A 22032-nucleotide genomic window follows, 5' to 3' on the forward strand; every position below is an offset into this window, starting at 1 on the left:
ATCCCTTCCAGGAAAAGCGTTTAAGTGGATTTAAGATCTAAGGCCACAAGAATGAAGTCTGTGGGTGAAATTTTCAAATCTGCTTCAGCTGGTACTTAGGACTTGGTTTTGACACTAAAATAGCTTCCCAGTAGAGGGAAGACCCTTTACTGAGAAAAAGTCAGGAAGAATACAATCTTGTTTTTATTCCTTGAACTCTCAGTGGCTTTTGATATTATCAACCACATTGTTTCTTAAGATGCTGTCTGAGATGGCTACAAGCATTAAAGCTTTGTGGGCATTCCATTCATATTTTATGCATTATACCACATGATGTATGCTTCTGGTCCATGGTATGAATTTTATCTCCTATATTTAGCATCTACATAAAATAATAGAAATAGAATCAGTTTGGTCTAGTGTAGTGGCTAAGGATCAGACTAGAAATTGGGAGACTGTGAGTTCTAGTCCTGCCTTAGGCATGAAAGCTGGCTGGGTGACTTTGGGACAGTTACTCTCCAGCCAGGTTTGCTGCTGTGGGTGAAATAGGAAGAGGAAGGATTATTAGGTATGTTTGCCATTTTGAGGTTTTTATAAAAATAATAAAAGCAGTTGAAGTGCTTCAACAGAGTCTGGCCTGGGAATGGATAAAATTGGCTTCCCCAATGAATTGAAGCCAATTGCAAACAAGATGGAAGCACCTTTAGCAAACAGTTGATTAATCTTCATGCATGGAGTTTAACCTCTTCTGGAGCAAACTGTACTTCTATTAAGGGATTATGTTTAAAACCTGGGAACACTAGTATCCTTTAAACTCTATTTGGCTAAAAGAGCTAAAATTCAGTGAAGCCCCAGTGATCCCTTGCTTGTATTTCTATAGCATGATATATATTAGTGCATATTATCTTGTTATTGAAGTTACTTTATAAAGTTCATGTTAATACAGACATTATGGCAGATAAGGTCAAAGAATGCCAGTGAAAAAATCTCTTTCAGGCCTCAATTTATTTCAAGTCCTAACAGAAAGAGTAGATAACCTATGAAGCTTTTCAAGAATTGGGCCCAAATATTCTAACCAATTTAAGTGCCAAAATAGTCATCAAAGGCCTTGCATACTGAATTATGGCAGTTGGCACACATTTTAGTAGAAGCACACAAACACACACTCCAGTTTTGGAAGCCCTACAAAGATTGGCCTGACAATAAATTTGTTATTTTTCTATTGCCAGGCAAATATCATTTCATTCTCTCATGAAATCCCCCTCCACTTTATATTCATTTTGTGTAGTTATATTTTTATTTACAAAAAGCCTTTCATATTATCGTACAACATTCTGTTAACCAAAGTATGTTAAATGTTACATATTTTAAGTTATATGTTTATTGTTAACATTATTTCTTAATGTTATTTATTAGCTTTTAATTGCTTTTTATGTTACATTGCCTTAGGAATCATTCCTAGGATAAATTCTGTAAGAATTTTTAGTTTGGAATCAAATTCAAATATATTAATTCAAAAGACTTTGTATCCTTGAAAACTAAAAATGTGTTCTTTTTATAGATAATTAACAATGTAAATTGTTTTTTGACGGAAACACAATATTGTGCATTAGATTGCTTTTTCCATCTTTTTTATCAATATTTTATAGAAAAAACAAATGCTAGAAAATAAGATTATCCATCATTTCCTAGACAATTTCTTCTAAATCACAGTCATTTAAACACATCTCTTTGAAGGTCAACTTCAAAGCACTTTACATTATTTTACTGCAGCAGAAGAAAAAAAAGACAGCAGATGTGAGAATTAGTTCAGTTACACACTACTAAGAACAAATACAGATTTGTATCTCTCTCAGATCAGCTTTAATATGTTGCTAGCATCTACCAGTATGTGATTGGCATGATGTTTAATGTATTAAACGTCAATTAAATAATATTCAAACTAATATTAAGTAAGAGTAAAAAGTAGCTAAAAGTCAAAGCTAGCCACAAAATCTTGCATGTTGAAAAGAACCATTTCTTCTGTGCCATTATATTGTTTATACAAGAAAGGAATCATAAAACCAACAATAACAAAGTTGTAAGAAATTCACATTAAACAAAAATGCTAAAATCTAGATCTAGCATCAATCACTGGATTCCATGTCAGGCTTTTTCTTTGTAGTAGCTATTTAAAAATAGGCCTGTTGAAGAGAAGGGTGAATTTATCACTTTTCTACTTCCAGGTAATTCTCTCAATTGTTCTGTAAAAGCAAACTGATATATGAAAGGATTTTTTTAATTTAAAAAAAGTATGGTAAATACTATCTTACATGCATTAAACCAGTAGGTTTCAGTTAAAGCCACATGCAAATCTAGAGGATAAAAGTTAACTTGGATCTACAAAAGCCACAAATGTTTTTTTTTTCCTGAAAAGTGAAAAGCTATTAGTGGCTACTCAAATAACCAAAAATTCCTATATTGAGACTCAATACTTATCCAGTCATCTTGTTTTGTTCTGTTTTGTGGAGCATTTACATTTTCTACACTGTTTCTAAATTTGATAGGAAAAGCAGGAAATTAAATATAGCCAATCTATTTCGTTCTCAATTTGAGAACGAAATAGATTGTTACACTGGCAAATCCAAACAAACACCATAAAAATAAGAAAGATTGTAAAAAAAATGTGTAAATGTTAATGTTCAGATCTAGGTTATAGAAAAAATTACCATTTGTTTTGCTAAAGCATAAGCCACCTATTATAACATCTATCAAAAAGTAAAATTCTGTGAGTAATATCAAAAGTAAGTGCTATTACACAATGGGACAATAAGACTATAGGTAGTCAACTTACAAGAGTTCATTTAATGACTTTTTGAAGTTACAACGGCACTGAAAAAGCGACTCATGACTATTTTTCACACTTATGACCATTGCAGCAACCCCATGGTCACGTGATTTACATTTGGATGCTTGACAACTGACTCACATTTATGACTGTCTTGGAATCATGTAATCCCCTTCTGACAAGCAAAGTCAATGGGGACACCAGATTCACTTAACAACCAGGTTACTAATTTAACAACTGCAATGATTCACTTAATGTGAATAATTGTGGCAAGAAAGTCCTAAAATGGGGCAAAATTCACTTAACAAATTTATCACTTAACAACATAAATTCTAGTCAAGGACTACTGTGATGGCATGAAAGTAACACAACCACAGAACAGGTCTAACTCCCTTTTATTGCTCTAACTGTGCCCCAAATGTTCCCACATTCTCTACAAGTCCTGGAGCAAAGCTCTCACATGCACCTTCAGAAGCCTCTGGCTGCAAGTAGTCCAGGTCAATCAAACAACAACCAGGGCCAGCAGTCCAATAAGCCAGGTGAGCTCAAACATCAACCAGAGCAAGAAGTTCAGCGTCCAGGCTTTGGCAAGTGCAGACAAGGCTCCACAGATTCAACATTTGTTCCCGACAAATGCCCCTCCCACTGGCACATCCTTATACCTCAGTCCCCAGGTGTGACTTGTAAAAGGGAGCGGGGCACTCTCCTCGCTCGTAGCCAGTTCAATTTGCGTTGATCTTACCATCTTCATTCTTTCCTTGCTCTCGGATCAAGAGCGGGTAGTCCTTGCTCTTGTCCTGAGCTCTCCCCATCTGCAGGCCTTACTAATTCAGAAAAGCCTTGCCTGGACTGACTCTTCCCTTCCCCAGTTTCCTCCAAGCCCAACGGAGCCAGCCTCTTCACCTCTGTCAGTTCTCGTTCCAGCTCATCTTCCCCCCGCAGATTCAGACTCCAATGGGGGCATGACAACTACCTGTATTAGAGGTTATTTCCTTGTGATTCGTTTCATGGGTTGCTTTCACCAAAACTTTATGACAGATAAACATATATAAAACTAAGTCTTGGCTTTAAGGACTTTTCATGGATATCATCTGATGATATACTATATAGCCGTATGGCAAACCTATGGCACGCATGCCACAGGTGGCACGCGGAGCCATTTGTCAGGGCACGCGAAGCGTTGCCTCTGTCAACTGTCAGTGTGCACATGCGCATGCTGGCCAACTGAGTTTGGCCTTCTTTTGAGGCTGTTTTTTGCTCTCCAGAGGCTTCCTTGAAGCCTCCGGAGCGCAAAAAACTGTCCCTTTGGGCAAACCAGAAATTCATGAATGGATTTCCGGTTTGGCCATAGGGCCAGTTTTTCGCCTTCCAGAGCCTTCAGGAGGCTACCCTGAAGGCTCCGGAGGGCAAAAACTGGCCCTAAGGATAAACCGAAAGTCCCGGTTTGCTCCTAGGGCTGGTTTTTGCCTTCCGGAGCCTTCAGGGAAGCCTCTTAAAGGCTCTGGAGGGCAAAAAACGGCCCTACGGACAAGCCAGAAGTCACAATTCCCAAAATTCTGGCTTCCCCATAGGTCCATTTTTCGCCTTCCGGGGGCTTCAGGGGCCTTCAGGAGGCTTCCCTGAAGGCTCCAGAGGGCAAAAACCAGCCCTATGAGCAAATTGGAAGTGACTTCAGGTTTATTTGTATATCTGTTTTTGCCTTTGGAGCCTTTAGGGAAGCACCTGAAGGCTGTGGAAGTAAAAAATCGCCCCTACAGACAAGCCAGAAGTCACTATTCCCAAACTTCCAGGTTCCGCATAGGTCCATTTTTCGCCTTCCAGAGGCTTCAAGTAAGCTCCTGAGGTCTCTGGAGGGCATCCGGGGAGGCAGCGGAGGCTGTTTTAATCTTCCCTAGGCTTCTAGAAAGCTCCTGGAGTCTGGGGAGGGCAAAAACACCCACACTAAAAGCGGGGGGGGGGGGGGTGCTGGGCGTGCACGCATGTGAAGGAGGGTAGGTTGGTCACACACATAGCATTATGGGTGTGGCAAGCCCACACATGACCCCCTTGTGCTCCCCCACTTTTGGCACAAAAGCCAAAAAAGGTTCGCCATCACTGCTATATGGCAATTTCTTAAGCGTTCTTGATGGAACTACATAAGCAGGACCTGGGAAATGTTACTTAAAGTACATTCTATTTTCAGGTGTTAATTTTAATGCCTGGGTCACCAAAATATGTTATTGAACATTCATTTTTTCTACTTCTGCCGATTAGGAGCAGGGAGGTGAAATTGCATGAACAGAATTGATTTAAACATAGATTGCAGCGTATATTTATTTCAGCTTACAAGTTCACCAGCTCATATATGAGTAATATTAGATCCCCAAACTGTGAAATTAAATAGGACTTGTGAACTCCCTGTGTGGTCTTTAAGAAAAGTTGGGATATTGACACCTAGCCACAAAATCTTTTATGTTAACACCTTCTGGGGGATTAAGAAGTACCAATTTACTCTTTGAAATAGCACCAGCTCCTAAACATAATATAGAACAGAAATCAAGAGTGTCACTTTAAATCTTTTTCTTAATGAATCTTATGAATAGGAGTTCGTGTTCCTTGGACTGGTTTTTGTTCAGTCCCAACTACTGCCAGAGAAAACTGAGTTCATGGATGGTAACAGAAAGGGAACAATGGAAGTTTGTTACAGCCTTGGGTTATCAATTTTATAATCCGACTTCACGGAAAATTGCCACAGCAATGCAAAGTGGTAGAAGATGCCCCAGTTTTGGCCACTGAGTCAGATGCAAATGAGTCATATTTATTTTATGTCAGACAAAATATGCCGTCTGAAAAAAACAATGACATTTGCTTCATTCTCTCGCATGTGACATAAGAACTACAATATCCTTTCCCATAATTATGATTTCATTTTGTCATACATGCAGAAGAAGAGAATAACTTGTGCCTGAGACTGTTCCATTTTTTGCCTTTTTATTTGTGGCTGCCAAGTGTTATTGATTATGGGGAATTTGCTGCGGTATCTACATTAGAACAGTGTCACGGGGTTTGTGCTGGAATAAGAAAAGGCAACCTGATTTTTGACACCGCAGGAAATTGATAGCATAGAAACTGGTTTAATCTCATGCTCAAATCTAGAATTATGGGAAATAGATCTGGCTCTGTTCTTTGGTTTTCCTAAATTTTGCTTCACGTCAATAAATTATACTGAGCAGGGATTTAATATCAAGTAAGTTATACAACCTAAAATGGGCTTTTATTTTACTCCACATCTTCTATGGTGAATGGAAAATAATTAATTTAGAAATACCCAATATCGTTTTAAGGATAAATGCAGCAAAAAATCAGAACAGTCTTGCTTGGAACTTCCAATTTATGTTTTCCAAAACATAAATCCTATGTTTATTAGGATTGTTTTAGGTAGCATTTCTAAAACAAAGAATGTTTCTATTTATTGTGGATATACTGTATAGCTAATGACAGTTCTTAATTCATTTAGACTGTCTTTACACTGTTTTTTCTATCACCATTGTTTTTCTATTACCGCATTTTATAACATTAATTATACACACCAAGTTGTAGCTTGGAAATATAAAGTAGAATAAATATTTTATACACTAACTTATAAACAAAGCCGAAACCATTGTAAAGGACTTCATCAAACAAGAAAAAGGACTTGAATATCAATGACCAAAAAAGGGTACTAAGGGTTGCTTTGGATGAAATGTATAAATTTAATTTATCAAATATACATTTGATAAATAAAATATAAAAATATCCACAATGCATCCGAGGATGATAGTGCATATTTACTCTTGCTGTTTTAAAATTAAAAACTGCAATCTAATAATTTTAAAGAAGATTAAAAAGGTTAATGTATAATAATCATCATCTGGCACAAACTAGCTGTGGTGGTCTTAGTGATTATCAGCACACTGGGTGCCATGCCAAAAAGAATCTGAACAGCACTTAGAGAACCTACACATTAACAAAATTTCCATCTGTTATTTATAAAAGGCTACACTGCTTGGATCCACACATATATTCTACGCTGATACATAATAACATCCTGGGTACTTGGGAAGAGCTTGATGCAGATGAAGGTCACTACCAAGTAAAAACTGGCAGCTGTGCTTTCACATTGTTATGCTGCTGCTGCTAATTATCACCATCATCATCCAAAACAATGGGAGCGCCACTTGAATACCATGGGCATTGATAAGTTCACCACCAGTCAATTGCAAAAGTGGCTTTACTCGGAACAGCTTCCATCCTGCAAGTGATATCTGTAACTCCCATTAAGCATCCAGATCTGCCTATCCCAGATCCTTGGAAAGGATTTGATAGGTAGACAAAAAATCCAAATCCAGTCTGAACATCTAGCTGACTGTGTAATGAACCATAATAATAACAACTGCAAGAATTTTTCTTTGCCTACAAGCAAGAACTGGTGGAACTGTAAAACAGACAAAGGAATAGAAAAGTAAGAAACTAAGATGCTCTTGGATTTTAGAAATCAAGCAGATAAACACACAACTACCCAGTCTTAACAACTGTCAATAACAAAGAAAAAAAAGTCTGGATAATGGATACTTAGAGACAGTGGAATAGTGGGTGGGGAGAACTCAGGAAAGTCACAAAATATAAAGATCCGTAAAACAATAATAGAACAACTATGGCCTAAGAAAGCAAATAGTGCTTCTTGGGTGCAATTCCAAAATATCTGGAACACCACTTGAACATCATTAGCATTGACAAAATATGTTGCAAAAGACAGCCTTACTTGGAACAGTTTACATCCTCCAACAATGTCTTTAATATTATTACACTATCCCTATATATATCCATATATTAAATTATATGGTCAGACAAAAATGTTAAATCCAATCTTAAAACCCGGCTGATTGTGCAACCAGCCATAATATCAAAAATATTGGTTGAATATAGATATTTAAGCACACAGTAAATAGTCTGCCAGGGATCCTGCAACTGCATTCTACATGGATGAGCTTACACTGATTTCTATGGTCCCTTCCAGTTCTATGACTGTGATTCTGCTTGGGGTAAAATCACTAAATTTCTGCAACTTTCAGGAATCATATAAATGTTATATTTTTTTCAGGATCCAATCTGAATCAGCCAAACATTTATTCTTTCAAGTTTTTGGAATATTCTAGAGAGAGAGGGGGGGGAGGGAGGTGTGTGGGTGGGGGTGGGCAGGGGGGGGGAGAGAGGTTTCTTGATGATGGGCTCCAGCACAAGCCTGAAAGCCTGGAATGATAAACCTTTGGTCCTGGTGACTGCCTCAGATTGGATCCTCCAACATTATTCTGGGACATGTATAATTTACCTTAATTGGCATTTTTGTTAAATACATTTCACATTTTTCAAATTTTGATCTCTATCTTTTTGCAACATGTACAATTTTATGCTATGACATTTTTCTTAATTTTGTAGCCTGGAGTCTAGACACAAACAGTTAGAAATTCTTTTTAACTCTGACCTGTGGTTTTACTGTGTTCAGTGTAAAAAATGCATATGTCAGCATTCTTTTAGCTGGCTCCATTTGATTTGATTTAACCCAACCACAGAATGACTGTGATAGCTTTCTAAGATGCCACAACAGGCAAGCTGGGGATGAGATGGGGGGACTAAACAGAAGCAATGCACACCAGATGTTAGCATAGAACATCTAAAATTATTTAGCCAGATTAAGCATCCAAGAAAGAATTTCCTTCCATGCTATAATTATTTGCATCTAATTCAAGAAGCCAGGATGCTTACATTCACTTAGAAACAGCCACACATCTTTCTCATCCCAACAATGTGGGTGCGCTAAACAAGAATTCCAAAGTTTCAACAGGCAACTTTTATGCACAACTGGAAGTACATGTACACTGTATATGACACACCTAACTTAAAAAAAAAATCAAACCCAAAAAAATTCAACTGCAACTTTTAGTTTCTATGTAAAGACATACTTAGAATAGTAACATAAAATATATCAATTGAAAATCAATTCTAGAGAACAATGACAACTGTTAATTCTTATAATAGGCACACAAGGATAAAGGATACAATTTCATAATAAATCAACATTTTAAATGTCCAAAATTACTTTGCATTTTAAAATATGAAAAACAATTAGAGAGTGAGTGAATCATGTCTGTCTGTCTGTCTGTCTGTCTGTCTGTCTGTCTCTTCCTCCCTCCCACTCCCTCTATGGCATTAAAAACAACAGCACTATTTAAGTCACTAAAGCAATGAAAAGAGAGGCATTATTTTTTCCTATGTAAATCTGAACCTGCAAAGGCAATTCCTGAATGTAAAGTTCATCAAACATCTCCTAAAATTATTCAATTTATATTCAAAGAAGCTAAACTCTATTAACAAATTAGACTTGCAAGATAGCAATTCACAAGCCTTTAAACAAACTGCTCAATGCACATTAGATCTCACGCTTCTCCTCCTTCTCAAATATCTGTATGCTGGGCTGCCTTGGAAGAAAGAGACAAAACTGTTTAATTTGTATAGCTCTGCCAATATTGTTTGCAGCCAACTAATGCTTCATCCTTACAGGAAGTAAGCGAAGCAATTATGTAATATGCAACTAAGTAATATGAGCTATCATGCAAAAATGGAGGGAAAAAGTAGTGGTTGTGAGCTTCACATATGGATCTAATTTCTTTTGTTATAAAATTCAGTTTTCTACTCTGTCTATATAAAATGTACTAGAAATAACACTATTTGGGGCCTCAAAACATGCCTAAAGGGAATTGTCTCAACTTATCCCATTTCTTATTTCTTGCTCAAGTCATATTCCAAGAATATTGTACTACAAAAAAATAACTGGAATAAAGAAAGACAGATTCCATCATGGCCACATAAGTACAGGAATGGTTCAGTCTAATGGCACATGCTTATGAAGATGCTCACTTATAGGAATACGGTAACAGATAGAAAAGATGTCTTGTAATATTTATTTTTCACATATTTTGCTTTATGGTGTATTTTAAAATTTCATGGATGTGAAATTTTATTTTAAGTTACTGCAATCACACAAATGTTGTAAATTGTTCCAATATGAATCTTCAAGGTGAAGACAAAAATAAAGACTGACTTCCTGTAAAATGCCTGGAATTCTGCTATAAGGATATAATGGAGCAAAATGGCCACCAATCCACAAGGCGCAGATTGGCAGGAATTCTTGCTAATGAATAACAATGGTCCAAAACGGAATTGTTGCAATTTAAGCTATGCCACAGCCAAACCAGAAGAATATGAACATGGTTCTCCTAAGTCAATAACAGTGTATGAATTCTGGTATAAGGCAGCAACCTAGCAGCAGTGCCAAAGCCCCAGGTGGAAGGGCTCAAGTACAGTGAGAGAAGTAGAAAATGCCATTAGTTGATGAAAAAGCAATACCATCCCTCCAATTCCGCTCTATTTGCAAAAAGAAAAGAAAATCAAATAAAAGTCAATAAGTGTATTGTAGTATTGATCCTTGAAACCTCAAAATCTAGCACATTATTTTCCACCTTAAGTGCCATTTAAGATGAATGAGCATAAATATAGCATTATGCTCCCTTGCCTTGCCCAGTTCCCACTTCTTTCTACAGATCTTTTTCTATCGGGCTGCACGAAAATTTGAAATGTTTTATAGCTTTTACATATAATTGGATAAAACCAGTAGGAATGAATTCATCAAAATTACTACTGAAATGTAGAGCTCTCCCAAAAAACCAGTATTCTCACAACAAAGTCCATGAATACAAATCTCATTTTAAAGATGATACGTGTAATAAATGTAACAGTTCTTCCAACACAGCTATACAAGTTTTTCACTGGAATCTGGCTTGAACTCATACCTAAAAAAAAGATGAAGCCAATAGTATGCATTTCTGTCATTACAAAGTAGTATGGCATAACTTCATAAAGTTAAACAATAGCAGTAGACTTATATAGCAGTAAACAAAACAGTAACTGGAACTATGCAGTCCTGGCTTCAGCAGCTGGCACAAAAGTACAAATATCAGCTGCATTACTGCCTACCTTGGCCTTTTAAATTTTAAATGTTAATTTTTTAAATTAAAAAGTATCTCCTATATTACAGAACAAAGAACAGGGCAAAGCAGCAATATCATCTGCCATTTTAACTTCCAATAAAACCCTACCTTCCTGATCCTGAGAAATTCTGGGGAAATTAAGAAGGGGGCAACAACCACACTAAGCACTTTTCTTGGAGTTACATTCTATAACACATGCCACTACCAATCCAACTGCCATACAAAGTTCATGGGAAGGTCATCAAAGAAGACTTGGCAAGGTTCAAATCTGGTGCTATTTGTAGACCCACTGTTAACATGATCTTGAGTGCTCAAAAGTTCACTGTGTCTCCCACTACATTTTAATCTGCTTGTCCCTCTATTATCATAGCCAATCTATTAATCCTGTGAAGGATTTATGAGGTCCTGCAATAACAACATGGAATCACAGCAAAAAACAGCTTGGCTATATTTTTTTTAAAGAAACCCTGCTATCTATACGGCTGAATACCAAGGACTGGGCCTGCATTGCAATACTGGAAAAACGAAAAAGAAAACTGCCATATAGCTAGAGGAAGGTTGCTCCTGGTTTGACCCGGATCAGGCAAACCAGTAGCGGCGGTGGGAGGCTCTGCCCACCTGCCCACTTCTGGGCAAGTGCAGAAGCATTGCACATGAGCACGCACAAGCAAATCAGTAGTTTTTTTAAAAAAATGGAACCCCAGCACTGCATATAGCCTATTGAGCTTTGTCTTGCCCTTGAAGTGGAAAAAAGACGAGTCTTCCTCTAATACATATAGGAGTAAATATTTTTTAAAATGGCACAGGGAGAAGTAAGAAATAGGGCACTGGTCCACATTCAACTTTTATACTGCAGTACTATTTTCCCCCTCCTATGGCACTGATATTTATAAAATTCACTTAAGTGGAGGTGGGGATAAGACATGAGAATACTTTCCAACAAGAAACAATCTATTACTTGTGGGAGTACTGCAGTAGCTTTACAATAAAAGTGCTCTTTCAGATATCTAAATCCCTAATTCAAGCAAACAATTGCATAGACAGCAGGCAAGAAAGAAGATGGATTGCCTGGAAGTCTTTGAAAAGTTTACTTGCAATTTATTATTATTTATTTAATTTATATGCTGCTTATCTCCCAGTTAAAGGCAACTTTAAAATCTAAGTTCATAAAGGACTACTATCCAGAAGGGTAAGTTTCACTTATATGGTCCTCATGTGTTTTCTATGTATATTACTATATTTTCCACAAGGAAAATCCCATACACTAAAGTTATCTGAAGCGTTCCAGAATTCTCCATTACTCTATTACTCCATTTTCTTCTAGTAGAAAGATGATTCTTTCTTCTGGAAACTCTCATAATGTTCCAGGACCTATTCTGGAAGCATTTGTTTTAATAATAATCTCATAGATTATGTTCCTTTTCAAAGACATTTTTTTCAAATTGAGAAGAATAGATATTAAACAGCGTCAGAGGCTTATATTCAAATATATGTTTGGTTTTGCTTTAGGAGATACTTTTCCTTCAAAACATTTTGCAATTCTAATTTTTCATCATAATCCTCTCTTGTAATAAATGTGTACATTCAAAAATAATTCTTAAATTAAAAAACAAGGACAGCATATTCTTTAATAGCTTAGGAGGGAACTTTCCCAGCTCATACCCTCCAAATGCACTGGCCCATAACTAACAGTACGTAGGCATGGCTAATGGAACTGCAGCCCAACATGTTGGGAGAACATCTGTCTAAGGAAGAAAAAAGGTGCATATTACTCTCTCTCCTCCAATAAGAGAGTCAATTAGTCTTACTAAGACAATGAAATTTAAAATGTTTAAAAGTTATTACATTTTTCTCATGACCTTACTCATCTTGACTGTACATGTGTACACTGTCAACTGCAGTAGGGTAAGTTGTAAGGCTTTACCATACATGACAGTAGCATGGAAGATTCTTCCCTATTCTGCTGTGATGGCGCAGTGGTTAGAAAGCAGTACTGCAGGCTAACCCGTTGCTCACTCCAGGAGTTTGAATCTGAATGGCTCAAGGTTGACTCTGCCTTCCATCCTTCCAAGGTTGGTAAAATGGGGACCCAGATTGTTGGAGGCAATATGCTATCTCTTTAAACTGCTTAGAGAGGGCTGTAAAGCACTATGAAGTGGTATATAAGTCTAAGTGCTATTGCTATCTTTAAAGCAGAAGAAAATGTACACACCCACAGATGCTTTATAAACTTATTTTGTTTTTATTTACACTTTCTAAATGTTTAAGCATAGTTGTATTTTTTTATTTTAATCAAGAGGAAAAGTATTACAGAGCAGTAACACTCCCCCCCCCAAACAATAGGCTCTTTAAAGGGGAAATACGATTAGCACGTCTTGCCATGGCATCAACTTTTATTAAAAAAGGAAGCTGGCAAACCTGTAAAGGACGGCCTAACCTTTTGTAACCTGGTACCTCAACTGATGTCCTGGGGCTCCAGCTTTCAGAATTTCTAGAACATCTGAAAGCTACCAGGCTGAGAAAGGTTTTAACAAGAACTCTCTGAAAGCATCTAAGGTAAGATAACCTCTTCTCCCACAGTCATCTCTAATATTTGCTACTTTAAAGCAGGCGATTGAAGACATACATTCTGAGGAGTATCCAATTTATTGAAAAGGCAGGCCTTGTTATTTCAGCTGACATGTTTCCAGTGCCAGCATTTCACTGCCAGCTTTCTCATTTGTTTTTCTTTTCCTATTCTTAGCAGATTTATACTTTGCTATCCTCAACAAATTCTTCACAGATCTCTATTAAACAAAGCACTCTCCAAACAATAGTGGAAAACTTTCAAACTGAAAAACCGGAAAAGAGAGATTGAGAGATCTGTGCAATGTTTGTGTGTCAGCCTGTCTGTTGGTACTTTGCACATATGCCAACAGAAAAACAGCCCTACTGCCAACCAGAACTACTGATGTCTATCATCCTTTCCTTTCCTTCCCTTCCCTTCCCACAGCCTTTTCAAACTAAACCTGAATTTATTAAAAAGCAGTAAAGTTCTGATTCCCTTATAATCAGGATAGGGGTGAGGTTGGGTAATGCCACTGTAGCGTTTGTACGTTGATGAGAAAAAAAATCCATATCAGCAAAGCACACATATGGGGATTAAAAGAGAGGGAGGTAGAATCAGCTAGAAGATCACCAGAATGCCTGGTTTCCAGCAGCTGTGCAGCTTTTAACGGTGAGGGAGGAGATGTGGGACCAGGGGAGGGGAGGGGAGTCGGTTCTCCATGTCAGAGCTTTCTCAGAGCTGTACAGGAAATGAGAAGTCAAACAAAGGGACACTCTGTATTCTGTAATACAGACACCTTTCAATCCCTGGAACTGGGTAATTAAAAAAAAACTTTATTATGCCCTAAAACTAGCAACTGATACGAGACAAAAACAACTTGCCACCCTAGCATTCAGCCATAGTTGCCGCTCATCTGTACTTAATGTAGAAAGGAAGCATGTAGAAGTCATGTATATGAAAAAACACATCCTGGCAAAGGAAATCTACAGAAACAGAAAATCAAAGTCTTCTAACACGACTAAATAAACATCTCATCTATAATGATATTTGCTGCCTTTGCAAGATGCAACTTGTGCCCACTTTGAGACAGAATTCAAAGAAAAAAGACCCCATCTTTCTAATTGAAAAGAGTGAATATTGTAAATGATTTTTTCTTTCTTTCTGGAACAATGGTAGGGAGTGTAAGGGGAATCACCCCACGGCATAGGTTCCAAGTCAGAGGAAACTTAACAGAGGTTTTACAAAGGAAAGGGGGGAGGAGGAGAAAGCTACAGGCAACAGGCATCATAAGTTACCTTCATACTGGCGGAGAATGCCAATATTGTTGTTCATCTTGTCCAAGTACTGGTAATTCAACAGGTCCATCTTCATAAATAGCATTTAGTGGGCTAGCAAAGAAGACCAGCTTGCTTGCTTTCACCCCGCAACAGCAGCGAGAACACAGGCAAATAAATGCTCCAGGCTCCTTCCCAAGCTCCACCAGCCTCAAGGCCCAGCCTCCGACTAATCAAAACAAAAGTATATTAAAATGGAGTGGTTGTAAAAAAAAAAAAAAGGCGGGCAGGAGGCAAAAAAAAAATAAGATCCCCCTTCGGAAGCTCGAAATCTGGAGGCAGAAAGTGGAGAGTAGGTTATGCCAACCGTCGCCACTGAGATTGCGCTGGGGGAGGGTAAGGCCTGGAAGAGCTCAGCTTCCTAGGACAAAGACATGCTAATTCTCCTCACAGCCCGCTGCAAGTTAACTGCGCTGACATGCAGGCTATGCTTGGTATGACTCCTATGTAAACTAGCTTCCTCTTTCTAGCAGTCGGCCAGGACTGAGCATGCTCACGGAATCCCTGGAGCTCTTCAAATGTCAGGGATATTTTCTGCACAAGATCAGGCTCTAAATGCACAGGGAGTTTTGAAAGCAAGACAGAGGAGAAGGAGGAGGAGCTGTTGAAGACGGCACAGAAGGGGCCATGTCAGCCTCTGCCCTTACAGGAAGCACAGCTGCCACTACAGTACGAGAGAAAAAAAAGCAAACACCAAGCTGCTTTTGACAAAGTCTAAGTTAAAGTTAAATCAATGTATTGGGAGGATTCATTTCTGAAAATAGAAGCTAACACCTTTGCTTTTTTTTCCCTCCCCATTTTCGCATTCTTAATCTATTTCTAATTCCAAACTAATCTCAATCCAAACACATTGTTAAACAAAAATGATGGGAGTTTTACTTACAAATAAAACTCAGCCGGCTGTAGTACAACTGTCATTATTTAATTCCATATGCACACAGTTAACAATGCACATAGAAAAAATACTACTATACTGTGATGTTTTAATTAATTGCTGTAATATTTAAATATCTGGTTAAAAAGTTGTGAATTCCAAAAAGAGTACTTTAGAGCCACAGGAACTTGGCATCCTTGTATCAGATACATTTAGGCATTGTTTAATTCTTGGTTTGCTACACAGCAAATGTTTTTTTAGGATGAGTTGGAATAAGCAATGGCACTTTTGGAGAACCGGAGGTTTGGACTGCGACAGCAGGATTAAAAAGTGCCAAATAGAAGAGGGAGAACAGCTCATCACAAGGGGCCCTAAAGAGGGAGGGAAAAAACCAAACAGTCTTGTTGAAGTTGAAGAAAGGTAAATTTATTTTGGATATCAGATGCATTTTTTTTCTATTTTGAGAAACAATCCTGCAATAAACTTTTCTAGTTTGCTGGATTTTTCCTCCCTTGCAGGTTTTTTTTAAAAAGAAACTTCACATATGAATTTGCTGGAAACAATATTTGTTGACAAATGGAAACAAAACTCCTTTGTAATCATTTATAATTTATTTTTGTTTTTAAGTGTTATATCAGATTTATAATTTAGGGAGTTTACTGATACCTGCATTTGCTACAGAAGTCACCCCAATAATTTTCTTAGGATGACTGCTTATAAGAAGGCAATAGAATTTTAAGATATCAAACAGCAATCAATACACAGCAGTTTAAAATAACCCTCTCAACGAAAAAATAATTGCTTTCAAATATAGTTTCATCAAACTCACTTAGCTTATTTCTAAAAGGCCAACTGGAGGTGGGGGCCTGGTTAGAATTTGGATGGGAGACCATCAGGATTTCTCAGAGCTATAGGCAAGACTAGGAAGTCAAAAAACATCCCACAAGTAAGCAAACCATAGCTACTCATATCTCATGCACTTATTTGATGCTGACATGAATAACCTATTCATGTTATTCAATATGTAGGAGAAATTTAATTTATCTAATGTTATAATGATTCTTTATAAACAACATTTGTTCACTATATAATCACTTTATTTATGCATTCTTTTCCATCCAATTCCTTTTAGAATCAAATTAACACTTTTGTTAATCAGCTAAATTTTAATTTTTTTTGTGACACAAAATTTGGCCACAAATAGATTGAAACTAAGTGATCATAATAATAATGTCCAGGAACAATTAAATTGTCTTGTTTTCTGCTTATTATGTAAATAATAAATAAGATAAAATTCATGAATTTAATTTGCATGTTCAAATTAATGTTTCTTTCATTCTGAAATGTTAATCTTAAAACTGTAAAGTTCTTCCTATTATTATCTTTCTAAATTTTAACTCGCCTTAAAGGTAAAGGTTCCCCTCGCACATATGTGCTAGTCGTTCTCAACTCTAGGGGGCGGTGCTCATCTCCGTTTCAAAGTCGAAGAGCCAGCGCTGTCCGAAGACATCTCCATAGTCATGTGGCCAGCATGACTAAATGCCAAAGGTGCACAGAACACTGTTACCTTAACACCAAAGGTGGTTCCTATTTTTCTACTTCATTTTCACATGCTTTCGAACTGCTAGGTTTGCAAAAGCTAGGACAAGTAACGGGAGCTCACTCCATTATGCGGCACTAGGGATTCGTACCGCTGAACTGCCAATCTTTCTGATCGACAAGCTCAGCGTCTTAGCCACTGAGCCACCGCATCCCTTAACTCACCTTAGTTTCACTTATTTTTAGTGATATAAAGCAGTCCAGTATTACCATTATGCTGTCAGCTACAACACTAGGATTATATCAACATATTACCTGCCTCAATTCTATGCATTATAGCAGCATCCTAAAATGAACAGCCTTGCTTTATAACGGATCCATCAATCACAGCTTGGAACCACAAATGTATGTACCAAAGTGCAGCAACAACAAACACATTGTAATAATACTGTAGAACTAATCCTGTACTCTTCACATATAAAAGACACATCTGTTGCCAGGCAGGCCTTATCCGTTTTTCATTCCTAGTGAACTGGATGACACCAACTGACACCTACAGCTAAATACTGAATTGTTTTGATAACCTAAACAATTTATTAAGGAACAAATTACTAAGAAATATGGCATTCCATCTGGATGAAATCAGAAATGACAAACTGGTAATTGTCATAGTGAGCCATTTGCTACACAGCCTAGTACAGTGATGGTTAATCTTTTTGGTGCTAAGTGCCTAAAGCATGCACACACGTACATGCACGCAAAAGTGCCCCAATCCAATCCCCAAAATACAATACGAGTGCATGCCCTACTCCTGCGTATGCACATGCTCCCCTCCCCTGGCCTCCATTATGACTCCCAGGTTGGTGCTGGAGGCTTTCAGGGCTCAAAATGGGGCACGGGGTTGCTTCGCGAGCTCTGTAGTTTCTCCCCAGAACGCCCAGGCTTTCTCCTCCATTTCTACTTCTCATGCCTTCCTGATCTCCGTAGTTTCTCCCCAGCGTGCCTAGGCTTTCTCCCCCATTCCTGCCACAGAGAGGCACCTGTGGAGGGTAGAACCTGCAGAGATCGGGAAAGGCATGGACAGCAGGAATGCAGGAGAAAGCTAGGCATGCTGAGAAGAAACTGCGGAGATCAGTAAAGGCCCCACCCCCACGCATGCGCAGCAGAGACCCAAAGACCAGCTGGTTGGCAGGAAGCGTGCACGCATGCACAGTGGAGCTGGCCTGGGGTGATGGCTAGTGTGCCTGCAGTCAAGGCTTTGCATGCCATCTTTGGCACATGTGGCATAGGTTCACCATCACAGGTCTAGTATATTGAAGGAAGGAAGGAAGGAAGGAAGGAAGGAAGGAAGGAAGGAAGGAAGGAAAGAAAGAAAGAAAGAAAGAAAGAAAGAAAGAAAGAAAGAAAGAAAGAAAGAAAGAGGGGGGAGGGAAGGAGGGGGAATAATCTAACCTACTTCAATGTAATCTAGATATATTGGTTATCTACTTAACCTAGACTTGTCTGAAAAAGAAAACAGATAGAAACAGTCTAGTAGACTAACTCTCAACATTTGTTGTTTTTACTATTATTCTATTTAATATTTATTTTAATAATTAATTTTATTTTGCTAATAATTAAATATTAATATGTATTATTCTACTGTGAAAATATTTAAAATAGGATTCACGTATCTATTTTCACTGCCATAGAGAAGTACTACATAGCATTAAATATTTAAGAACCTGGTTCTGATTAGTACATGGCATTTCAGATAGTGGAACAAATGTATCAATTAAAGGCATCCATAATTGCCAAATTTCATACACATATATTAAAAAACGTTCATGAAATAAAATTGTGCATCGCCTCCAAGAAGTATCTTTTACAGTACTAAAACATATTAAATATATTTTCTAAGAAGTAATTCCCTGTAGTCTCATAAAAGAATTTGATGAGACCGTAACCATTGCACAAAAAGCTCAGCTTGAAATGCAATCAATGTTAAACATGTTTCATCCCAAACTTTGCTCTCTACATGGTCATGTTTCATAATTTACGTTTAGTATCAATTTTCATTCATTTTAGGAATCGACCCCTAAGTATTTTGTAGTGTTGGTTGTGTGCTTTGTACCCAATAATATAGAACACAGATTAACATTATTCAAGAAAAAAAAATAGTAACTGCAATTGCACAAGGTTCGATCTCTCCTTATTACATTAGATTTGATAATGACTTTTACCTAGTAGATCTTAAGATTTCCCAGGTTTTTAGAATTTTTCTTGGCTGCAACTATGTGACTAAGCTCGAGTGCCAACTCAGAGTAACACTGCATTGTATAATTAAATATACTCCCGCTCAAGTGAAAGCTGTAATTTGGTGCAGCACAGGAATTATTAAAGTTTTGTTAAGACTGTATTTTTCCAAATATGTATTAGTACAATACTGTCCCCTACAGGCAACGCTGAAGACATGTGCATGCTATTACAATATACATATATTTTGTTAAAAGTTGGCTGCTTTACATTCATCTAGAAAAAGTTAGCTTATGTATCCAGGTGCCTATTTTTGTCTTTGAATTACTAATATCATTTTCTTTACCATTCCATATTTTAGTTTCTAGCTTGGTCACAGTATATGACAAACAAATATAGATATATTATTATATATATTAACAGTATATGCTAAACAAATAATTCTCTCAACACTATCAAACTATTTACTAAGTCTGCATTACTATTACTAATACTATTAATTTTCTCATTGCTCCTATCACACATCTCCTCCCACTTATGACTGTATGACTGTAACTTTGTTGCTTATATGCTTACAATTTATATTGTCCTTTAATATGATTTGATTGCTTATTTGTACCCTATGACTATCATTAAATGTTGTACCTTATGATTCTTGACGAATGGATCTTTTCTTTTATGTACACTGAGAGCATATGCACCAGACAAATTCCTTGAGTGGCCAATCACACTTGGCCAATAAACAATTGAATTACTTGACTCGAATCTAAATAATCTCTATCAGATAATTAAAGTGGCAGAAATCTGACCAATACGAAGCATATTTGTTAAATCATTTCCCCACTAATATACCATAGTTCATACAGCTATAGTCTGAAAAAAGAAAAGGCCAGTGATAGTTCTGAATAATATGAGGATTTTTTTTTTAAAAAAAGCAGGCAGCTATAATAGGGATCCTTTTGAGGTTGCTCATGAATGAAAACTAAACAGTGAGTGACACTCACTCCTTAAAAAGGACCTTAAAAAGAACTAAGATCAGCGCAGGCCCCTGGACTCATGGCTCCTAAGAGACTTTGCACAAAACTATCTTATGCAACAGTTATACACATTCTTAGATTGAGGCTGTACTCTGTCAGTCCAGTCTTACTCACTTCCAACTTGGCCCATTGCGATGTTTTTCATGCAGTGTTGCTCTTAAAAAGTATATGTCCTGGTTATCACCTTTAAAGATCAACATGGCATAGTGTACCCCCTGCTTCCAGTGGTTTGCTAGTCCCACCAAATAGGGCAACAGTGAACACATTCCATGTTCCTTCAATGAAGCAATGTCACTTGGCAAGACCAAGAAAGTGGGCATTCTTTGTCTCCCTGGCTATGAAACAGCCTCCTCCATGAGATGTGGATGGCAGTAAGCCAACTGCTCTTCCCCAAGGCATACCAAGAGAATAATGTAGCTCTATGTATGTGTGTTTCTATTGTCTGTGCAGAATGGTTGTGCAATTGCACCAGTTTTGACCTTCCATGCCATAGGAAGACCTAGCAACAGTAACTCATGCCTCATTACCGTCAGGCGGAAAACTGTAGCATGCTTTACATTTGAAAAATACAAAGGGTCCATTCCAGCTAAGTACACACTGGTTCTTAGCACTTGGAGCCTATAATATTATGTGGGCCCTCCCATAGCTGCCAATTGGCTACTGTTAAGGAATTACCACTATTACATAAGGTCAAAATTTGACTCAGAAAAAGAGGTTACAATTACTTTAGCATGCTGATACCATCTGCACTACCACCTCTTCTGCAGAGGCAAAACTAGGGAAACATTATGAAGATGTATACTAATGAGAATGGCCCTAGGAAGTTATTTACTTGCTCACCAGTTTCTGCTCATGCCACACCCTCGCTCTCCATTTAAAATACTTTAACAATCCACAAGTATTTTCATGTAGCAGAATATGTCTACCTGTAAAGATACAGTGTACTGAAAAGCTAAACGATACCAAACCGTGAACCAGCTTACAATGATGCAATTCTAGATGTTTAGTACCAGATGGTCTTTCCGGCTCTAAGGGGGGTGCTCATCTCCATTTCTAAGCTGAAGAGCCAACGCTGTCCGAAGATGTCTCCATGGTCATGTGGCCAGCATGACTAAACCCAAAGGTGCAGTGAGTGCTGTTACCTTTCCACCAAAGTGGTCCCTATTTTTCTATGTGCATTTTTACATGCTTTCGAACTGCTAGGTTGGCAGAAGCTGGGACAAGTAACAGGAGCTCACTCTGTTATGCGGCACTAGGCATTCAAACCGCTGAACTGCTAATCTTATGATCGACAAGCTCAGCATCTTAGTCACTGAGTCACCGCGCCCTTAGAGCCAGAAACGACTACCACGTATGTGTGGGGAAAACTTTACCTTTACTTACCAGATGGTACTTCAGAGAAAAATCCTCCCTTCCTACCATGTTCCCCTAAAATAAGACAGAGTCTTATTTTCTTTTGCCCTATGAAATATGGTCTTGGGCTTATTATAGGGGGAGGGCTTATTGTTTTAGGGTTGCCGGGGAGCTGCTCCCTTGTGAACTGGGTCCCGAAGAGCTTGGCACAGTCTCAGGGGAGAATCAGCCATGAGGTGACTA

The 22032-nt window shown here is 37.8% G+C and overlaps 1 protein-coding gene across 1 annotated transcript in view; it reads right to left on the reverse strand.

The window, feature by feature from the left end:
* Window positions 1-15307, reverse strand: part of VGLL4 (vestigial like family member 4) — a 62423-nt gene extending 47116 nt beyond the window's left edge. The window contains exon 1 of the mRNA XM_032210900.1: window positions 14713-15307. Coding sequence (XP_032066791.1) covers window positions 14713-14797 — 85 coding nt within the window. The 5' untranslated portion in view covers window positions 14798-15307. The remainder of the gene's footprint in view (window positions 1-14712) is intronic.
* Between the last annotated feature and the right edge of the window lie 6725 nt (window positions 15308-22032).

This window comes from Thamnophis elegans, chromosome 2 (assembly GCF_009769535.1).
Source record: "Thamnophis elegans isolate rThaEle1 chromosome 2, rThaEle1.pri, whole genome shotgun sequence".
Taxonomy (NCBI): Eukaryota; Metazoa; Chordata; class Lepidosauria; order Squamata; family Colubridae; genus Thamnophis; species Thamnophis elegans.